The sequence below is a fragment of the Mycetomoellerius zeteki genome, unplaced genomic scaffold (genome assembly GCF_001594055.1).
Source record: "Mycetomoellerius zeteki isolate Tzet28-1 unplaced genomic scaffold, Tzet1.0 scaffold433, whole genome shotgun sequence".
Classification (NCBI taxonomy): Eukaryota; Metazoa; Arthropoda; class Insecta; order Hymenoptera; family Formicidae; genus Mycetomoellerius; species Mycetomoellerius zeteki.
In genome coordinates this window covers 779,704-800,443 of record NW_017257428.1, presented here as the reverse complement: position 1 = coordinate 800,443, position 20,740 = coordinate 779,704, and the positions used below count along the sequence as shown (strand labels likewise).

Below are 20,740 nucleotides of genomic sequence, written 5' to 3'. Positions count from 1 at the left end.
CAGTTGATTATTCTTCTCATATTCGACTGATTGGTCAATTTTCTACGACTTAAGATCCACGACTGCTACGACTTCTATTGTAGACCTCGCATTACTCGAGTGACTAAGGTGAAAATTATAAAAGGGAGCGTATTAAGTGTCGTCTACAATATGCGAAGTATGCTTGGTTAAAGAAGTAAGAGTAAGAAATTGACCAATCACAGTCGATTATTCTTCTCACATTCGACTATGATTGGTCAATTTCTTATTCTTACTTCTTAAACCAAGCTTACTTCGCATATTGTAGACGACACTTAATACGCTCCCTTTTATAATTTTCACCTCGTTTCACGATATAGAATCAATCCCCAGGTGCGAACTATACTTCCTTTGTGGTTATTGGTGGAAGGTTTTATCAAGCCATTGAAGGATTTTCGTGCATGCGCGGAAGATTTTTCACTGATCTGATGGAACAACACTGGGGGTGATCGTTGGTTATCGTCGGTGCACGTGCTAACGTGTGCACACCTTGTTTGAAATTCGTGGCGGTGAGAAGTGAGGTTAAGAATCTGTTAATTTGGAATAATTTAAAGGGATTATCATGGAAATCGAATCTATTAAGAAGAATCGTCTTAAAATGAAATCGAAAGATAAAGCCATGAGCACGAATAAGGACCATAAGGACGAAACTCAGATACAAATACGTTTTATAACTAAGCAGCAGCAGTAAGAATTTATTCTTTCCTTTTATTGTTGGACATTTGTTCACAGTTCATTTTTTTTTTCATTTTAACAATTCTAGATATGCGATACCAGATTATCCCCTATCGGTCCATAGCTCGATAATCACCGACGAATTAAACACCTTGGTAAACGAACTTCTGAGAGGTGAGGAAGAACTAATGAAAATCGCTTTGATATGTTGTACTATCTGTTTTCTTACTTCCTTCTAAACCATTTGCAATTGTTAAATCTAATGGCTTATTGTAGAATGCCTGTAACATACTTAATGTATATATATATTTTAAAATTAATTTCATGAATTATATAGAACTATCTAATTACGAAAAAACTTCCTGATCATTTTGAAGATCAAATTGATTTTTCACAGAATCGAATGATATCCAAGACCAAGTGGAGTTTGATTTCCTGATATGCTCACAATTTCTACGTAGCTCTTTGATAGAACACATCACTGATAGAGAAATTTCTACAGAGGATGTAATAGATGTAGAGTATGTGGAAAAGCATCCTTCACCAGAGCCAAAGGATTGCCTAATACATGACGATTGGGTATCAGCTATTGCTGTTTGTGGAAAATGGTTGGTATCTAATAATTGAGACAATTACAAAAATAATTTCAAAACATATTTTGTGTCTAATTGGAGTATTAATGTCTTAAATGATTTTATTTAGGATCCTAACTGGTTCTTATGATAATATGCTACACATTTGGACATTGAAAGGCAAGCATCATCTTGTGATTCCTGGACATATATCTCCTGTCAGAGCAGTGGCTTGGATATCTCTCAATGACGATAATGCTTCCTTCGTTAGGTAGTTTGCCAAAAATAGCATCAATTTTATATATTTTGGATATTGTATTATATCTACAGTAAACTTCTTTGTTCATATATAGTCAAGTAGACTCGTCCAAATCAATATGAAAACATTTTCGTGATATATAAGTGAATTTTTGAGCATTCAGTGAGTGACAGTTAACAATGACTTTACACACGTATATAGCGCATCGATGGATCAAACTTGTATGATATGGAGTTGGGATATAACGAAGAATTCTGTGGAATGCATACATATCTGCAAAGGACACAGAAGAAGCATTGAAGCAGTCAGCATTAATTATGATAAAACGTTAATGGCAACTGGTGCCTGGGATAATATGCTATATATTTGGTCAACATGTAAGTATACTAGCATAAGAAATTGGACTATTTTTTCAAATTTTTCAATATATATATTCTTGAAAAATTAAAATTATACAATGTCCCATAACTTTTTTATGATTCTTTTATTTTAAAAATATGATCTTAATACGAAAAAAGAAAATTAGAAATTAGAATATATGAATACGGATATAATTTGATAGCAAATGGTGAAATATTAATTATTAAGACAAATCTTTCTTGCTTTCTTAAGCTACGCAAGAGGATGACGATGATGGAGAATCTGCGTCGAAAAGAGCAAGATCGGAATACGCGAATAAAACGAAGGTACGCAGATTAAATTAATTAAATTATAAAGTTTATCTTATTATATATAAATCTCAATCCAATTGCTTGATAGACATTCTGATATTGTCAATCATACTACTAAAAGTTTTTCAATGCATTCTTATTAGTAAACACAGATTAATATTAAAAAATTTACGAAGAAAAGTATTATTGATGGCATTTGTTTTACACGTAGACGCCGAAATGCGCGATGAAAGGACACAAGCAAGCGATCAGCGGGATTGTATGGTCCGACAAAACGGAAATCATCACAGGCTCGTGGGATCACACTATAAAAACTTGGGATACTGAATTAAACGGCATCAAGCAGGAAATATATGGTGACAAGTGTTTCTTTGATATTGATTATTCGCCATTATCACGTGTTGTGATAGCAGGATCAGCCGATCAACATGTGAGGCTGTATGATCCAAGGTCTACAGGTACTTTTTGTTGGTTTTTTCAAATTTTGCCATCTTTGAAAATCAAAATTATGAATTTTATTGATAAAATTGAATATTAAATTTTAGATTAGAAAAATTTCTCATTGAATTTCCGACTTTCTTAATTTCTTATTAATTTAATGTGCATTAAGCAAGTATATCAAACTTATTTATTTATTATGTATTTCAGAAGGTACGATTGTGAAAGCTAGATTTACCTCTCACACGCAATGGGTGACGTCAGTACGCTGGTCGACCATAGACGAACACCTTTTTATTTCAGGAGCATATGATAATATCGTCAAGCTCTGGGACACGAGAAGGTTGTATATTTACAGATTAAAATATCTATTAGCAAACTATTCTCAAACTATGTTAAAAGAATATAGGAATTTTTGTGAAATTTCATTTGGTTACAAACCTGTTACCTTAGTATTATAGATTTATTACTCGATAGAATTATCTTCAAATTAAAATTACAATCGGATCCGGATATTTGCAATAAATTGAAAATCCAAAAGATGGTAATGTTATTCAGTATAAAGTTTATACAAAATTAACTTTTCCTTTTTAGTCCCAAGGCACCGCTGTTTGATCTCCTAGGACACGAAGACAAAGTCCTCAGCTGCGATTGGTCCAATCCTAAATTGATAATGTCCGGTGGTGCAGACAATACACTAAGGATATTCAAATCCAACTACGTAGAGCGTTAATTACAAATATATAGATTACAAATAGAATTTGTTATAAAACATTGTTTTGTCGCTAACAAAACGATCTTCTCCCGTTTCATAAGATAATATGCATAAATTTGTCATATTGATAGTTAATAAAATTTAAATTAGAAAACTAACAAAAATAGATTATTACGCAAAAGGCGTCTCAATCACTTTTTGTGACGATGTAATTTTTATCCTTCGTGTTTGAGAATCTATTTCTTAATTTGAATGATGTGCTTTTTTATATCTTTGGAAATGAAAATATATTGACGAGTCCATCGAGAAATCGACTTTATATTCAATCATATAATATCGTATGTGAAAAATATAAAGGCCTGATCGATGGTACGAATATAACAATCCATTTCTTGTAACAAAAAAATAAAATTGAAACTACTAACATATTAATACTAAAGGATATTAACAAAAACATGCTTCTTTTTTTCCTGGATTAGTAGCCGCTTTCTTTTTCCTCTCTTCCTGAATTTCTTTCTTCAAGAACTACGCCAGATGGGTGAAGTAAGAGTCGTGTCGCTCGGCATAAATCCCCAAAAACAGATCGTTTATTGATCAAAAATAAGGGATGATAATCGTGACGAATCCGGGAACTCGCTCTTCCCGCGCATCGCGAATTATTTAATTATTTACCAAACCGTTTCTTCATTACTCTCGTAAGTAACTCTAAAAAGACCACCGATTCAAGTGCACGCCCCTATAGTAGAGACACACATAGGGTGTTACGCGGTAATAATACAGGAGCAGCGGAGAGCGTGCATACTCTCCGCAATAGCGCACGCACATTTTTTCCCTCTTTTTCTTTCTGTACAAGTGTGTGTTTTGTATGTGTGTATGTCTGTATGTATTCCTTATAAGCGTGTGCTGTGTGTCAAATAGGCAGATGACGGTTCTTCGAGACATGTTATCTTCTTTTTTTCTTCGAAGTTACTCACACACCTACGTACACACATGCGCACACTCTCTTCCTCTCGCTCGTACACTTTCGTCGGCCCCTCTCTTTCTATCTCTCCCTCTTTCTCGTCGTACGATTGTTTTTTTAAATCCTTTTTCCTTTTTTTTTCTTTTTTTTGTTCATTTGTTTGCCTGTTTGTTCTCGAAGACCCTATCTAAAAAAACCCCCACATTACTATCTTTCTCTCGTTCTCTCTTTCTCTCTCTCTTTCTCTCTCTCACACACAAAGACTAGCGTTTTTTTTAAACGATCCAAAATAAACTAAGGGCACTTTTTAGTGGCTTATGCCCCTTGTGTCGTCAACGTCACGTGTGTTACGTTCCTCTTATCTCGAGCTTTTTCATTCATTTTTTTTTTAATTTTTTAATTTACTTTATTCATGAAAAATCTAATTCTGACTTGTTTCTTGTGTTAAACTTTGTTTTATTACAGCACCTATTCGACTTCCTAAGAGTCTCCCTAGATCTCTTAACTAACTATGACACAACTTGCCTTAACGTCTAAAAATTTTTTCTTCACATTACATACTAAACGCCTTCTTTTCACCTCTGCCTTAAAAGTACTCTCGAAATTCTACAAATTGATCCTCGCGCGCGGATTTAAAAAGAGACCTCAGCGTCCGACGACATCGTTCCCCCTTGTTTCTTTTGCTCTTTCCTCTTTCTCTCTCTCTCTCTCTCTCTCGTTGATCTTGGAAAGATAAGCGATACGCACGGGGTACGTGTCTCTCGTTCCGTTGTAGAATTATATTACAAATTCCGCTTCCTTCGTCGGTTCGTTTGCCGTCGAACACGAAGAACGAGCAGAGTACAAATGCAAAAAGAAAGGAGGGACGGGGGGAGGGCACGGAGATGCATCGGAGGAGGAAGAGAAGGAAGTGTGGAGGAAGAAACCCAAGATGTCTCGAGTAATTACTGCTAAGTCGCTTAACAAACACGTGTAAAACAATGACTTAAAAACTTGGAAAGCTAAGGACTGTACAAGTCGAAGTACAAGACAATGATCTAGTCACCTCGGACCTCGCTTTATCGCTAATTCACTCTTTCTCTCTTTCTCTCTATCTCATACATGCAAACATACATATTCGCTTTCATTCTCTTAAGCCGATTTCGACTAACGTTATTTTATTCTTAAAAACATTCTATTTTTTTCGCCTCGCTTCTCGTTCAATCAGTTTTTCGCTCCTTCTCGTCACCTTTTCTACAATCAGCCTATCAACTACAGTACGCCTAATCTAAAGAGTGTCTACGCGCGAAAAACTCTAGAGAAAGCTTTACGGAAAGCAGCATTGTCTGCAACGGCAAGAACCGTTTTCCTGCCTGAAACTTGTTGGCGGCCGGGCTGCGAAGGCTCGACAGTTCTCGCGGCGAAAAAGTTCTTGTTAGAGGCAAAGAATCGTATAGGAAAAAAAATTCGTATGATTTTTCGCGTCTAACGCTCCACATGGGAGCATCCCCCGAATGACCAGAGTCGGAAGGAATCGTTTCCGTGCGTTTCCGGTCCTCGGATTGAGGGTAATTCTACCGCGGAAACCCTACAAGCCTCCGTACCCTATAGAGTTCAAAGAGCTCACATCCGGCCAGCCCACGCACCCGACCCGCGGTGCGCAGCAAGCAAATAGTTCCTTACTATTTATACAATTATACAAGTAGTTCATACATATATATATATATATATGCTGTAGAATAATATATATATATATATTTATCAATTAATATGAATAGCCAGTCAGTCTTGACGGGTGCGAGGTGCATAGGCTGAACGGTGCCCCACGCCCGTGCCCCCCGTGCCCGCGACAACACACAGAGGGAGGATAGGGGACACGGGGGATGAGAGGCATATTCGTATCCTAACTACTATATATAACTAAACTATTGTTCTACCTATCTACGTCTATTTATAAACTTAGCCGCTTCTTAATCCGATAAAAGATCGCCTTTTTCCTATTATCTCCTAATCCGAGCGAGTCCACGCTCACTCGTTGCTTATCCTACGGTTTTTTTAAATCATCATGTTCAACTCTACCTATGCGAAAAAACACGTCGCCGCAAGAAAAAAAAAAGACGCGTCTCTGCACGTTTTCTGTACATAATAACTATACTCTCGCTCGCGATCGCTCTTTTTCTCCTTCTCCCTCTAGCTTCCTTTCTGTTCCGGCTACCCTTCTTTTCCGGTCACTCTTGTGGAATCTAACTTTTTTCCATATCCGGGGATGCTAGACACACGATAGATTGTATTCGCCATCTTGATCCCCTCTTCTTTAACTTCTTCGTCCCCTGAACCAGTCGACGCAATTATTATTGCTGCTCTGTTTACTCGCTTTTCTCCTTTTTTCCCTTTTCTTCGTTTGGTCAGTCACGATAATTACTTTAGTTACTTTTTTTAGTGTATACAAGTCTCTATTTAGTAAAATTCTCAAAATTTACTATTAAAATCACATGTGGATTTTTTTGTCAGTCAAGTGGTGACAATCTCGCCTTGTGCAACAAATACACAATACGCACTCGCTAATTAGTGCGCTCTTTCTCTCGCTCTCTTTTTCTCTCTCTCCCTCCCTCTCTCTCTCTCTCACATTTTCCTCTCAGCTTCCCATCTTTCACTCACTTTCTTTCTCTCACTCTTTCGTACACGATCCCTTTCATACAAAAATCATTCTCCCTTCACATTTATCCTCTGCGTTCTTTTTATTTACTTTTTACCTTAATGCATGGACTCAAATCGAGTAATAAAGTCTGTCTCTTAAAAAATAGCTCGTACTCCGCCTTTCTACTTCTTCGCCCTCGGCTTTTTTTATTTTTTCATCAATTTATCTCTCTCGTTCTCTCTATTTCTCACTCTCACTCTCTCGTCATCGTGATGTACCAAAATAAACTAAATATATTATTTACTTCAAGTCTCAACAGTGTAAAAATCTTTCATACGTTTAGATGACGTCAATAATAGTAAATCGTTAATTATAATAATACAGCGTCATTATTATAATATTATAATAATAACTACGCGACCGTCTCTCTTTCTCGTTCTTTCTCTCTCTCCCTCTTTTTTCACTAAAACTCTAACTACCTGCTCACTGCCGTTTTTTCATCTTAGTTTCTCATGTGTCGCGCGAGTAGTTCGCGGTTCTTGTATATTTTTGGTAAAAAGCTTTCTTACACTCACTCCTTCTCTATTGCTCCTTCACTCAATTCTCAACTATCAATCCTAAGTCGAACAACGCGAAACTCCGCCGGATGCACGAATAATGATGATAATAGTAATGGTAATGATGGTGATAATGATAATAGTGATGATGATGGTGGTGATTGATATAGGAGAAGAGACATCCAGAAGAAGGGGAAGAGATGGAGATCTCGTTGGACGCAGGTTGTAACGTGTGAAGAATAATCACGATTGAAACGGGACTCAACACGAAGGTATTTTAATCAAATCAAGTAATATAAGCGTTTTGCAAATTTCCAAATTCTTGAGAAAATATACTCATTTCGGTAAATACAATTATTCGCGCGGTCGCAAAAGCGCTCAGGAAGTTCAATCTTCCTCGATCGAATTTTCCATTTGATCATTTAGACAAATACTTATTTTATTTACAGCCATCAATTTCGACATCTCGAAAGATGACAGAGTGTTGTCTCGATTACTCTCCCCTCGATCTGTCTGTACACGCGTGTATTTGTCGTGCATACATGTGTATGGTGTAAATCGATGCATCTATGCGTTTTTACTTTTCGTCTTTCTGTTCTTTCTCGACAGTACATACATATAACGGTTCTTCCGATAAAATAAATTAATTTACATTCTAGTTTCTCATCATGTAACAAACCTACTTTTTTTTATTTTTTTTAAATCTCTTTCTCTCTATTTCAAACACATTTTCAATCATCCTTTCTCTCTCTCTCTCTCTCTCTCACGCACGCACGCACGCACACGCACGCACACACGCACACGCACATTCTTGTTGCTTAACTTGTCGCGATTTGATTTTCTTAGATTTTCTCTTTTTGTTTTTAATATTATTATTATTACGGACTGTCTCTATGCTGTGTGTGAATGTCTATTTCATTTTCTTTTAATACAGTCCGACAAAAATCCAATTCAATAATGTTATCACGCGTACAAAATCTATTAAATTGACAACGAAAACAAATGTATAGAGATTTAATACAAAAACAATTACAGATATATTAATTAGAAAATTAAGATTTGGCTTCGCATCAAATTTAACGATGCGTAAAAATATATTATAACGATTTTCTCCTGCATATATATATAAATCTCTCTCTCTCTCTCTCTTTCTTCTTTCCCTTTCTTTTATTTAACGGATCTGTGTGAAAAGTCACGATTCTAAAAAAAATATCTGTATTCACTGTACAATTAAAAAATTTATATCGATCCGTTTCTAACTTGTAATTATCGTAAATACAACACTCTAAAAAGTACTATTTCATTTTTTTCTTTCCGTATTTCGTACAATAATTATACGTAAATTCTGAAAATTGCATTTTCCCCTTGCTCTCGTTTTAGAAACAAATTTTACTGTCATATTTTTCTTTTCCCGGTTTGTTTCCGAAATTTAATCCACAATAAAAAAAATTCATTGTCATTAAAAAAAAGAAACAAGGAAACGCACTCGATAGAGATGCGCGATGCCGCTAGAAAAGTTGGTGTACTTCCAGAATTCTCAATTAAAAAATATCTCCGCGTAGTGATGCACGCGTATACCCAGTTTTTGGAATGTTTCTGAATATAAAAACGGAAAATGAAAAAAGGAAAAAACTCGAAGATACATGAACTTGATGAGGGTGCGGTGGTAGGTGTCCGTTTTGTGCATTTTACATAATCTGCACGCGAGAGAACGGATAAGGTGAAGTGCTATCGCGAAAAACAAATTGTATTCACGTGTATGTTTCTACATCGTAGACATCTTCGCGCGCGCGCGCGCGCGTTTCGAATAAACATCTCCTTTTTTGAATCTCTGAATTTCTTCCCTCAATATCGTCCTGGAAGTAGTGCATCCTCTCTTCTCTCTTTCACACATTTTCTCTCTCACTCGCTTCCTTCTTTTCTCTCTCTCTCTCTTCCCTTTTTTGTTCTTTCTGTATATTATTATTATTTACTATTATTTCCTCGGGAAGAATTCTTTGTATATTTCTGAGCATTACTTTTTCTTCTTCTTTCCTCGTTTTTCTTTATAGTTAACACATCCACACACACATTCTCTCTCTTTCGCTCTCACTCATTAAAATACTTATCCATACTGTCGAGCTCTCGAGATTAGATTCGATTAGCTTCTGTCATCTGTCCGTAGTAAACATAATACCTAAAGTTACATCATGGAAGCCTATTAGCTTGACACTAAATTGTTCTTCGTAAATAACTTGGTTTTTTCGTTACTGTCGTATATGATGTCTCTTTCTTTCTTTCTCTCTCTCTCTCTCTTCGCCTCTCTCTGTATATGTGTACATGAGAGTGTACGTGTTACCATCACGTAGCTTTAATGGAGCCATAACTAGTATGGAAGCACGTGCCATTCAACGCGGACGACACGTAATCGTTCTCGTACTCAACTTCCTGTACTTCCTAATCTTTCTCTCGCTCGCTCATTTCCTCTCGCTCCTACACATTCTTTCAACATTCACTCTGTCTACTCATTGCAAAATATCATCTACTTTCCTCTATTTACTGTTGGATAAAACGTATAAAAACGCTGGCAAATCAATTTATCGTGAGGAAAAATCTTATTTGTTACGTAATGTAGTTTTTGTTTCAAATCTATTCTTCTTAGTGTAATCCGCTTTCGTATTTGTTGCCTTCCTTCTAAGCATATCTTCATAAGTCAATCAGTAAGCCTTTCCTAATTCACGTAACCCTTAGCGCGATCGTACATCTGCAACCGAAAGATCCCTTTATCATCCATTTGTCGTCTTACTGTGAGCTAAGGGATTTGTAGTTCGCTGCAGTATTGCATCGTACGGCATAAGAAGAAGAAAGAATTCTGACCTATTATAAACCGTGGCCTACTTAGGCTGTTGAGCCTGGTACTGCTGATAGGAGTCATCGGGGGACGCTGCGTTACTCGTCTGCTCCGATTCGCCCAGTGGCATAGTGTGAATAATGCTAGGAGCAGGATAAGTTGTATAAGGATAGGGATGCGGGCTCGCTATGTACTGAAAAGAAGAAATAAAAAGACAGTTATCATTTATCATTGTTGGCTTAAATCAATTCATTCTAGAAATACAAATGTCCGAGAAACTTTTGGGGTCTCTTTATCAACTCCAAACAATTTTTGCATCTTTAACACATTCTATAAATATTTAAATATTTAAAACATTCTGAAGCGTCAAAATCATTCTATATATTGTAGATTTAAATCTTTTTATATTGTTACAAACATGTGAATCTTTGAGACGTCCCTCGGAGATTTGTGTCTAGACAGCTGTTAAAAAATAAAAAAAAACTTACGGAACCAGTGCCAAGATGCAAAGTAGACATTTGCGTGGTAAGCTGAGGAATCATACTGTATTGTGGATTACTAGGATCAGCCGATGGTATCATCTGTAACAGAGATCAACAAAGTCCGATGATGAAACAGAAGCAATGATAAACATTACGATCTTATGAGAAAAAAATTCAAAAAATACAAAAAAATTTGTAACAAAGCTAAAACATAAATCGGACGCGGTAAACGAAAAAAGTGCGTGTCTAAAAACATGGTTTAACAATAATTGAGTAATTTTGTAGACATACGAATGTTTCAATTAAAGAGTAATTGTTTCCACCAGTTGTGGAAACAAAATGTTAGAATAGGTGCAATTCTATTTTAAAGGAGAAAGTGTTAGTTTAGTTTAAATGTCTTATAGTTTAAATGTCTTATATAATTTGAATGTTAAATTTACAGAGTTTGTCATGTTCGATCACGTATGTATGTAAAATTACAAATTCTTGAATCGAAATTCGATACAAAAACATTCTTTACCCTATGTGCAAAACAATGAAAACAAAATGAACAAAAAGTGTATAAAAACTCACGTCGACCTGTTGCATATGTGGCGGGGAAGGGTGCACGAGGTAAGGAGCCACCCAAGGAGTACCCGGCACACTGTAACCAGGCAATGCCTGACTGTAGTGACCACTGTACTGTGTAAGAGCTGTCGTGGGAAGCATGTGAGTCGTAGCAACGCCGTTCTGACCAACGCCGCTCGTGTCGTAGTTCAAAGTCATATTCTGAAAGAAAACATGAAAATAATAAAAATTAGCATTGGCACATCCTCAATCATCAAATGATCACTTATAGAGCCTTTTAAGGTTTGTTTTCTAAGATATACAAATATTTCTATAACTTGTGCAAGAATTGAGAGAGAGAGAGAAAATAAATAAACCGAAAAACATTTACAAACGTTTTTGAGATATAATATAAAAGATTAGATTTGTATTTAAGCAAAAAAATTCTATATTATATATGTTAAATATTTAGTATGTATTACTTGATGTAACATAATTTATATGACCTATCGTGTTTACCATTTAAGAAAATAAAAATATAAGTACATTAAGGCTGCGTCCCTATGGAGAAAGAAACAACGGAACGGAATATTGACAGAAAAGAGATAGAATGAGGATAACTCTTATCCTATCTCTTTTCTATCAATATTCCGTTCCGCTGTTTCTTTTTCCATGGGGACACAGTCTAAAAGTTGTCTATTAATCTAATCAACATACGTGATATATTTGTAAAGATTTTATAATTATAATTACGTACCTCTCCAGTCTCTCTCCATATTGTACTCTTAAACAATGATTTCTTTTTGTTTCCGCCATCAGCGAACTTAACTAATAATGGATCCTTTGCGCCTGTTAGTGCCTTTCCATTAAACATTTGTATAATTTGTTCACATTTCTCTTTGGATTCCATTCTGTAATGCAGTTGTAAAAACACCAAATTATAACTCGTAAGTTCTAATGTATTATTTGAAATCAAAAGAGCCATAGTAAAATAATTTAAAATACGATTCACGCCTCAAAAAAGACAAAAGAGATACTATCACAGATTTCATGCGAACCTTGCAAAGCGAATCTGAGGCGCCGGGTGGCTCGGTGCTCGGTCCGCGGACTAGCAATCCGTGGATCCGGGTTCGATCCCATCCGCGCCTCACATACGCAGGAATTTTTCCTGCGTTTAAGGAGCAAGAACATCGCTCTATCTGTGAATCTACAAGTTAAATGCTAGTACAGAAAAAACTAACTTCAAATAGAAGGCATACTATTTATGATTTCTGTACAGAAGCGTGTCCTCTGCTCCCCGGGGAAGATATGCGAAAATTTATTTCGTCGCATGGTACTGTGACCCTCCATAATTGAATCGGAAAACCAAAATAAATATAAAAACTAAAGAAAAAGAACCTTGCGAATCCAACTCCTTTGCTCTGGCCGGAAGTGTCGCGCAGGATACGGGTAGAGATAACTTGTCCGTATTGAGCCAGTAATGCCTCGACGTCGTTCTCTTTGAAGGTCAGCGGCAGATTGGCGATGTACAGATTAGTGGGATCCTGCTCCTGTTGCTGGGAAGAGAGTAAAAACACTATGCAATTACATATAACAGGGCGACACAATGGATATAATGATTTCCAGACAATTCTGAAGCGGATTATCATTTTAACTTCCACGACTGTCGTTTCTATCGCCGCTCTCTGTGAGGTTCGATCGATCAGAAATTGATGCACAGGCAAAACGAGACGATAATGCACAAATTCGAAACCGATTGAACACGTTTGCAAAATCTGTCCAATTATTTATACCATTACTACATTGTACTATTCATTACTTTCATCGTCATTATATAGATCAGCGCAGTTATAAAAAAATATTTAAGAGAATTCATTAATACATATTATATATTAATAATATTTAAAAGAATAATTTGGTAACAAATGAGTATATTGCGACTGCACAATTTTTTTGCTTAGTCTGGAATGTTAAAATGATATTCGCGAGTTTATCGAATGACGACTGAAATAATAATAACACATGGAAAGGTATTTTCTCAAATTATTTTCAAAATAGCAACGAGACGTTTCTATACTGCGGTAACGCGGACACGTGCGAAAAAATAAATCCAAATTCCGTACGCGTGAAAAGTATAGTCGCTAGCCTCGTCTTAAATAGCACAACGTAAAATGTTTCTACCAACATTGACACTACGAGGGAGACCATTAAGCAGTAATCGCCGTCTAAATTTCGAAGAAAGAGTGCAAAAATAGGGAACGAATGGGTACCGAAAACCGGTATCGGAACGTGGAACCGACTGGACGATTATTTAGTCTCAATGTCGGAAGGTAATCATGCTTCATGGCAATTACGTTACCACATTCTTGGTGGCTCTCTAAATTTGCTTGCTTCTAGGGATGCATTCGATTCATCTCTCTCGACTAACGTACTTCTACCTCTAAAAATACGGCTTTCCGTTTTCCGCACGCAGAAGAGCATGCTAATAACGCGAGTAGATATTAAATTATAATCCATATAAACATACACATTACTGTACACGTTAATAATCCTCGTAAAAATTCGGATTTTTGTCGAAAAATCGTGTCGTTTCTTTATAGTTCAGGATAAAATTCCCAAGAAGTAGACACGACAGAGATAAGAGAAAATGCACGTAAATAAAATTAGACGTAAAAGTAGTCCGAACGAGGATGTAATACAAAACGAATAAAAGGATTAAACAGGAATATATAAAGGTATCGAATGTAATAAGATACAATGTACAAATATGAAAAAAATACAGATTATAGGAACTCTCTATTGTGATTCTTTCTACCAAGATTTTGTTAATAGATTTTCTATTTAATTCGTACGAGACAAATACATCACCTATGCATACACTTTGTCGCGTTTTTTTTTCCCTCGTAAGACAGAATTGGACAAATTTTCCCGTGTATTGTGCACGTGAGGTGAAATTTGATGCGAAATGCTCGTTTGCGCAATGATAATCGTCTCGAGTTACCGTGGCGTTTCAAAATTTGACGTATGTAACCGATACACATTGTAAATTTATCACAGAACGTCCGCAAAAAAAAAAAATTAAATACATTCTATACGCGGCCAAATTTCTACACACCGGCAGCATTAAAAAAAGAATGTAATCGAGAATAGTACCTATATACATATATGTAATACTCTTATATTGCTAACGCCAATTAAAAGCTGGCGAAAACACTACGGTGCAGACGAATATCTACCTCTCACTTAGATAGTGTACAGCGCATGCACACCACACTCGAATACACTGTGGAAGTGAGAAATCCGATATTTTCTATCTCGCTGTCTTCGCACACCCTGTACTCCCAAAAAGAGGCTCCGTTAGCAATATAGTAGTATTACATATATGCCTATATACGAATAACGTACATCTATCTTCACGTTTCTAATGTTATTTACATGTGTCGAAAATCGTCTTCGTCGTTTTTTACAAATAACCATTCAAAGCGGTAATAAAGAATAGGGTCAAGTAACATGTGACATTTCATTGGAAACAGAAAGAGAGAAAGAGAGAGAGAAAGAGAGAGAGAGAAAGATAGAGAAAGAGAAGCATGATAAAGAAAAGCACAGGCATTTTTACGTATACATATATATATACATACATATATGTATATACAGTTATATATTGTATATGAGTAATGAACGAATGTGAAGAAAGAGAGCAACTCTTGACGAGTATAGTGTCGCACAAAACACATAATATATGTGAAGTATATGGACGTACATATACATGTGTTCATGCTCCGATTTTCTGTTTATTATGAGTTTCACAGGAGAGCATAAGATAAATAGAGAACAAATGAAGAAAAGGAGGGAAAAGAAAAGGAAAGAAAAAAGAAATGAAGAGAATGTAGAAAAAAGTAAAAACGTATGCGTGTCTGAAGATTGATGAGATATGATGCACCCTCAAGCATATTTCGAGATCCACCACTTTTGTCAACGAACCAATCAAAAAGTATTCTACGATTACTTGAGTATATACTTATACTTTACGACAATTTACTTCAATCTTGCGAATGCATTAAAACAAAAAAACAAATAATGAAAATATCATGATAATATAAGCCAAGCTGATGGCATTTTAATATATATGTATATACATACATACATATATATGTATATATACATACATACATACATATGTATACGTGCATGGATATATCCACGTGCGCATATGTATGAGGACTGCCATGGAATGAGACAGTGTCGATTATTAACAAAGCGGAGCTTTTTTGTTTTTCGAGTAAATGCGTGCAAATTCCAAGCCCATCGACTTTCCATTTCTATCGACAGTTTCAATCGCAGCACCGTCTTCCATTCCGCGACATCCTGGTATATATAAGATACAGAAACTTGACCATATTGAACACTATTTGACCGAACGTTTGATAATTAATTCGAATAATACAGAGAAAATATGCAATTGTTCGAACGAACGTTTTCTCGCAAAAGCGGTCGCCCGGATAATCATTGACAGTTTCTCACCATTCGAATGACCGAATATTCGGTTAAATGATATTCAAATAATCGAGTTCTGTTGCAATATGTCTTAATTGTACTTTTTATATTCCGATAGAACAGTTTACAAATTCGTCAAAAATACGACCTATGCTATCGGGAACTTTTCTATAAGATTCAACAGCTTGATTTATCATTGACATTTTCTCTCGAGTAGTTTTGTTCATTTTATCTGATTCCGATTGTTTCTTTTACTCCGTTATTTATAGCTCTCTGTAATCCTCTGTAATAAACATCATTTTATATTCACATGATTATTATTTGTGCGATTTACATAAAATATATTGATTCTGTTTAATCTCTTTTTTTATGTAATACAAATAGTGTTTAGTTACCAAACTTGAGGTCCCGTTTTTTCTGAATCTTAAGACTGGCTCCCGAATGCACTTCGCAACCTGTAGGTGTGTATTTGATTAAAGTGTGTGATTAACGTTTCATTATATATTTGTATATAAGAGAAGTAAGACAAGTGTACGTGTGAATCCGACCCAACCAACACCCCTCGAGGAAAAACAACGCCTATATCCGAACAACATAACCGCGTAACCATACGATTATAGGATTTACCGAAATTACGGTATTGTTTCGCTTTTAGTTATATCATATCGCATGCGATTGACATCATCATTATCATTATTTTACACAGCTGCTGGTCATCACACCCCGTGCTTTTTACCACGGTCAGCTTAAAGGACTATTCCATTGGAGTTAGTCGTACAAGGACAAATAGTACAAACAGGCGGGAGGCCGATACTCTCTCGTTCGGCAGTGTGTGCTTTTTCTTTACTTATGATTGTCTCGAGCAGGATTTAATGCAAGAGAACGTAAGACTGAGACGACTGTCGCAAAGCAGAGTCAGGCGAAATGCAATCGAATCTTTGATCCGCTAATAAAATTAAATCAGCATAATTATCAAGTAAATAATCGCGAATCATATCATCATTATTTTTTATCAAGAAAAAGAAATAGACGATCACACCGCCGAACACTGCTATCGAGTCGACATTGACAAGTTTAATCTGATATTACGGTTTGAGGTAATTACTCTTTTCTTTAAACTGCTAATGTTACACGGAAACAGAATAAACGTTGCACAATATATTGATGTTACTATGCTAGAGCTACTACTGATACGCTTATGCTGCCATACTTCAATATAACACTTTTCTTTTTTCTTTTTTTTTTTTCGTTTTGTTGTCAAATCATTTATCAAGTTAGCGAGCAAAGTCAAGTTCCAAGGACGGTATTCATAGATGGAGATAATCTCATAAAATATTTTTTATCTCTAATAGCAAACATATTTATAACTATTTAAACTTATAGATCCTTTAGCTGAGTTAAATTTCATGAATTACTATTTAAATAATCGTAATTATTAACTGATAGCCACTCAAGTTTGTTGTTTATTATACATTAATCACTGATTCAGTAAATAAGCTTCAAATAATTATTAATTAGATTTGCTTTGACATCTGCCAAAAATACAATTATAAATACTATTTTTCACAATATATCAGTATTATCATTGATTATACATAAAAATTATATGAAACCAGATATCGACATAATAGGAAAAAAATGTTAACTTTAAATATATTATTTTATATAATTAACAGTTGAATCTATCATTTATCAATTACTTGACGATATAATTTATATCATTTGTCTATACATTTCTTATAATTTGTATCATTTTTCTATAGATCAAAGAATATTAGAAGCCTATAAGCTTCTAAAAAATAAAAAAAATATTAGATAATTAGAAATTCATGAAATCACAATCCTATATATTAAATAATGATTATGAATACGACCTTACGTGGATATCGACAGGTTATTGAATTTCCAGAGAGATTCGAAATTAATGCTGAAATTTGCAGAATGCAATTCTCATGGCGATTGTAGACATAATGTCGACATAGCATAGTATCGGCTGTATTTGTGGCCGAGGTATAGCAGCAAGCACCGATAAAGGTTTGGTAGGTAAGGTACGTAAGACAGAATAACAGACAAAGTATCAGAGAAAATTTCTAGATAAATGAAAGAGGCAGAGAGAAACAGAGACAGATTCTCGATGGAAAAAATATAGTCCCCGACATATAGAAAAATATACACACAAAAAGATATTTATTGGAAACATGTGCTCATCGCTATATAAAATATAAATTTTCTACCGAATTAATTGTATGTATTAAATGTATAATGATTTATGATGTTTTTTAGAACTTTTACTGGAGATGCTTTGTTTCTCTGAAATTACACAACTCTCACAAAATTTAAATTTTATTAGATTTGAACGGAAACAAATAAAATCGAAACATCGACAAATAATCGATGAAAAAAAACATGTCATTTACATAATAAAAGATATATTTTCATTTATAATAAATCTTATAGGTATATATAGCAAAAATTGAATAAAGTTTATTGATATAAATGCGCAAAGCAATACCCTTTTGTGCACGAAAACTTTAAAAATTACTCTTTAATAAACAAGAGAGTTTATTAAAATAGTAATATAAAATAATCTAAAATTTATAAATTATACATATATATTGCAATTGACAGAAATACGCTATAACACTTGTTTCGAACTACAGGCACTAGAAGAGAAATCGATGTCGAAAAAGCGTCTTGTTTCGTACCCGGAAACAACGTGAGAAAATCTATCTTGATCGATTCTTCGACGAAACGGCTTCGCGAATAAAACGAGGCGACGAGAAGACGAACGAAGAAACAGATGGACAATATAACAGAATGACAGAACAGGATAAAAATGATACAGACAACAGAAAGAGAGAAAAAGAAAGAGAAGAGTGAAAGAGAAAAAGAGAGAGAGAAAGAGAGGTTTACTGTTACTTTGGTATTACTCTGTACTTGCATGCACAACCACGTACACTGTCCAGTCTACGGAGCAACCAGATACCCACTTTCGCCATCTGCGCTTGGATGCCCTTGGCGACCAGTGCTTTCACAGCACCCTCTGCCGCCATCGGTGACTCGAAGTCTACAAATCCGTAACCTACAACACAATCACGACGGTATAAACCCCCGCTGATAATTTTATCATAAGAAATTATAAAAGAAAATATTTTGTCTATCACGTGTATTTATTACGATTTGAATAGAAAGTCTCTATAAAAGTTCGCATGACGCTCATTGAAAGTGTCACGAGACATATTAAAATAACAAACTTCGTATGTGAATTATACGTATATGTATATTGTATATGTATAAAAATCCATGAAGTTAAAAAATACTGAGAGCATGCATTAATTACCTTTACATTTGTTTGTATTTTTGTCTAAAATCGCCTTGGTGGAAGTTATAGTTCCGTACCTGCAAAAATATTGAGTTTTGGTCTGACGTATTTGCATTAATTTACACTTATAACTATGCAATTTCAAAAAGTAAATTATTGATACAACTACTATAAACTAATATAATTATTAATAAGCAATAGCTCTATATATTTCAATTTCTATGTGTAAGTTATAAGTATATTGTACTAAATAACTTTAATTTACATTTGAGATGCTAGATAGCTCCCAGCTGGCAGTGCCAGAACAATCATTTATCAATCAGAGATCCGGGTCCAATTCCCAAAATTGCTACTTGGCATATATGACATTAAAAACTTTGAATATACAAAATTTTGACTCGAAGTACGACATAAATATCAAGAGGAATTCATAATATTTATGTGATTCATCATGATATACAAATATTTACGATCACGTGTATAACGTTACTTACTGAGAACACATGTTAACGAGGTCTTTGTCAGTCGTATTCTGGTTGAGGCCACGGATGTATAGATTCGTTTTAGACAGCTGCTCTGCTTGTTGACCCTGCATGGCATTGTTGCTGAGATTCGTGCTCATTGTCCCGCTTTGACTGCCGGTGGCACTACTGGAGCTGCTGTTAGTGTTTGCTGGAGATGAAGCTGTAGGCACCCGCTGTCCACCATACTGTAAGCACCATCAATACTGTGCGATAACTGAAGATGTTCGAAAAGAGCTAAGAACAATTGATTTTACAGAACCTATCGCTTTTATCGAATCGACTATTGATCGATACAACATGTATTATTTTAAAGTCGTGTTACAACAGGCTAAAGGCACATAAAAAACTTAAGCAGTAAGACGTAAATAAAAAAAATCAATATTTTGAATTCGCTACTACTTACATTATTATTGCCTTATGTTTTCTACTGTGTGATTGACCAATTAACTTATTGCTTACGTCTTACTGCATTACATTTTACTGTGTGCCAAGGGCTATAGGCCTTTACACGAAGTTAGCATTCCCCCCGCTATAAATCATATCATAACATAATCAATGACTTGCATGTAATACAAACATGAAGTTAGCCCATAATCTCGGAACCATTATTTTCTTATTTAATTAGTAGGATTCATTTCGAAATGTAGCAGAAACTTTAAACAATTCTTTAAGATAAGGAAGAATTCCACACATACACACACACACACACACATACTGAAAATAAAAGTGCGCTATTAGTATTTTTTTTATATAAAAACGATTCCAAAGAAGTTACACGAATTTGTAAATGGCATACTTCCTCAGTCCTCGTTTACGACAGTTTGTAAATATCGCACGCGCAGAGCATTACACGCTTATCAAAGTGACCTACGTGTCTCGTTCAAGCTTTTGTGGCACTTGTCGCGCGACGGTCTCGTGTTTATTGTCATGGACAAAGTCAACACAGAGATTGGAAAGTACAGTGAATGCGACTTACCGTCGCGTGCTGCGCGTATGTGGCGGTGACGAAGGGATTCACGGATGCCGGTAGCTGCTGAGGACCGCCACCGACCGCGGCAG

The 20,740-nt window shown here is 35.4% G+C and overlaps 2 protein-coding genes across 3 annotated transcripts; one reads left to right on the top strand and one right to left on the bottom strand.

Moving 5' to 3' along the window:
- Positions 1-440: 440 nt before the first annotated feature.
- Positions 441-4,369, top strand: LOC108726700 (ribosome biogenesis protein WDR12 homolog). The gene is made up of 9 exons (XM_018454434.1): positions 441-705; positions 782-867; positions 1,091-1,301; positions 1,396-1,536; positions 1,726-1,901; positions 2,137-2,210; positions 2,407-2,653; positions 2,844-2,976; positions 3,228-4,369. Exons 1-9 carry the CDS (start codon positions 581-583, stop codon positions 3,364-3,366), a joined length of 1,332 nt encoding a protein of 443 aa, XP_018309936.1. The 5' UTR covers positions 441-580; the 3' UTR covers positions 3,367-4,369.
- A 4,881-nt stretch (positions 4,370-9,250) lies between these two features.
- On the bottom strand, positions 9,251-20,732 carry shep (RNA binding motif single stranded interacting protein alan shepard). 2 transcript variants are annotated; one of them, XM_018454436.1, is made up of 10 exons: positions 20,658-20,732; positions 19,652-19,866; positions 19,176-19,234; positions 18,793-18,917; positions 12,740-12,897; positions 12,099-12,252; positions 11,369-11,563; positions 10,802-10,894; positions 10,340-10,506; positions 9,251-10,226 (listed from the first exon to the last, which is right to left on the bottom strand). In XM_018454436.1, the coding sequence occupies exons 2-9, from the start codon at positions 19,777-19,779 to the stop codon at positions 10,357-10,359; spliced, it is 1,062 nt and encodes a 353-aa protein (XP_018309938.1). In that variant the 5' UTR covers positions 19,780-19,866; positions 20,658-20,732; the 3' UTR covers positions 9,251-10,226; positions 10,340-10,356. The 2 variants fall into 2 exon arrangements, with proteins under 2 accessions (XP_018309938.1, XP_018309937.1); XM_018454435.1 differs by lacking the exon at positions 20,658-20,732 and having other exon boundaries at positions 12,740-12,891; positions 19,652-19,857.
- Positions 20,733-20,740: the final 8 nt, after the last annotated feature.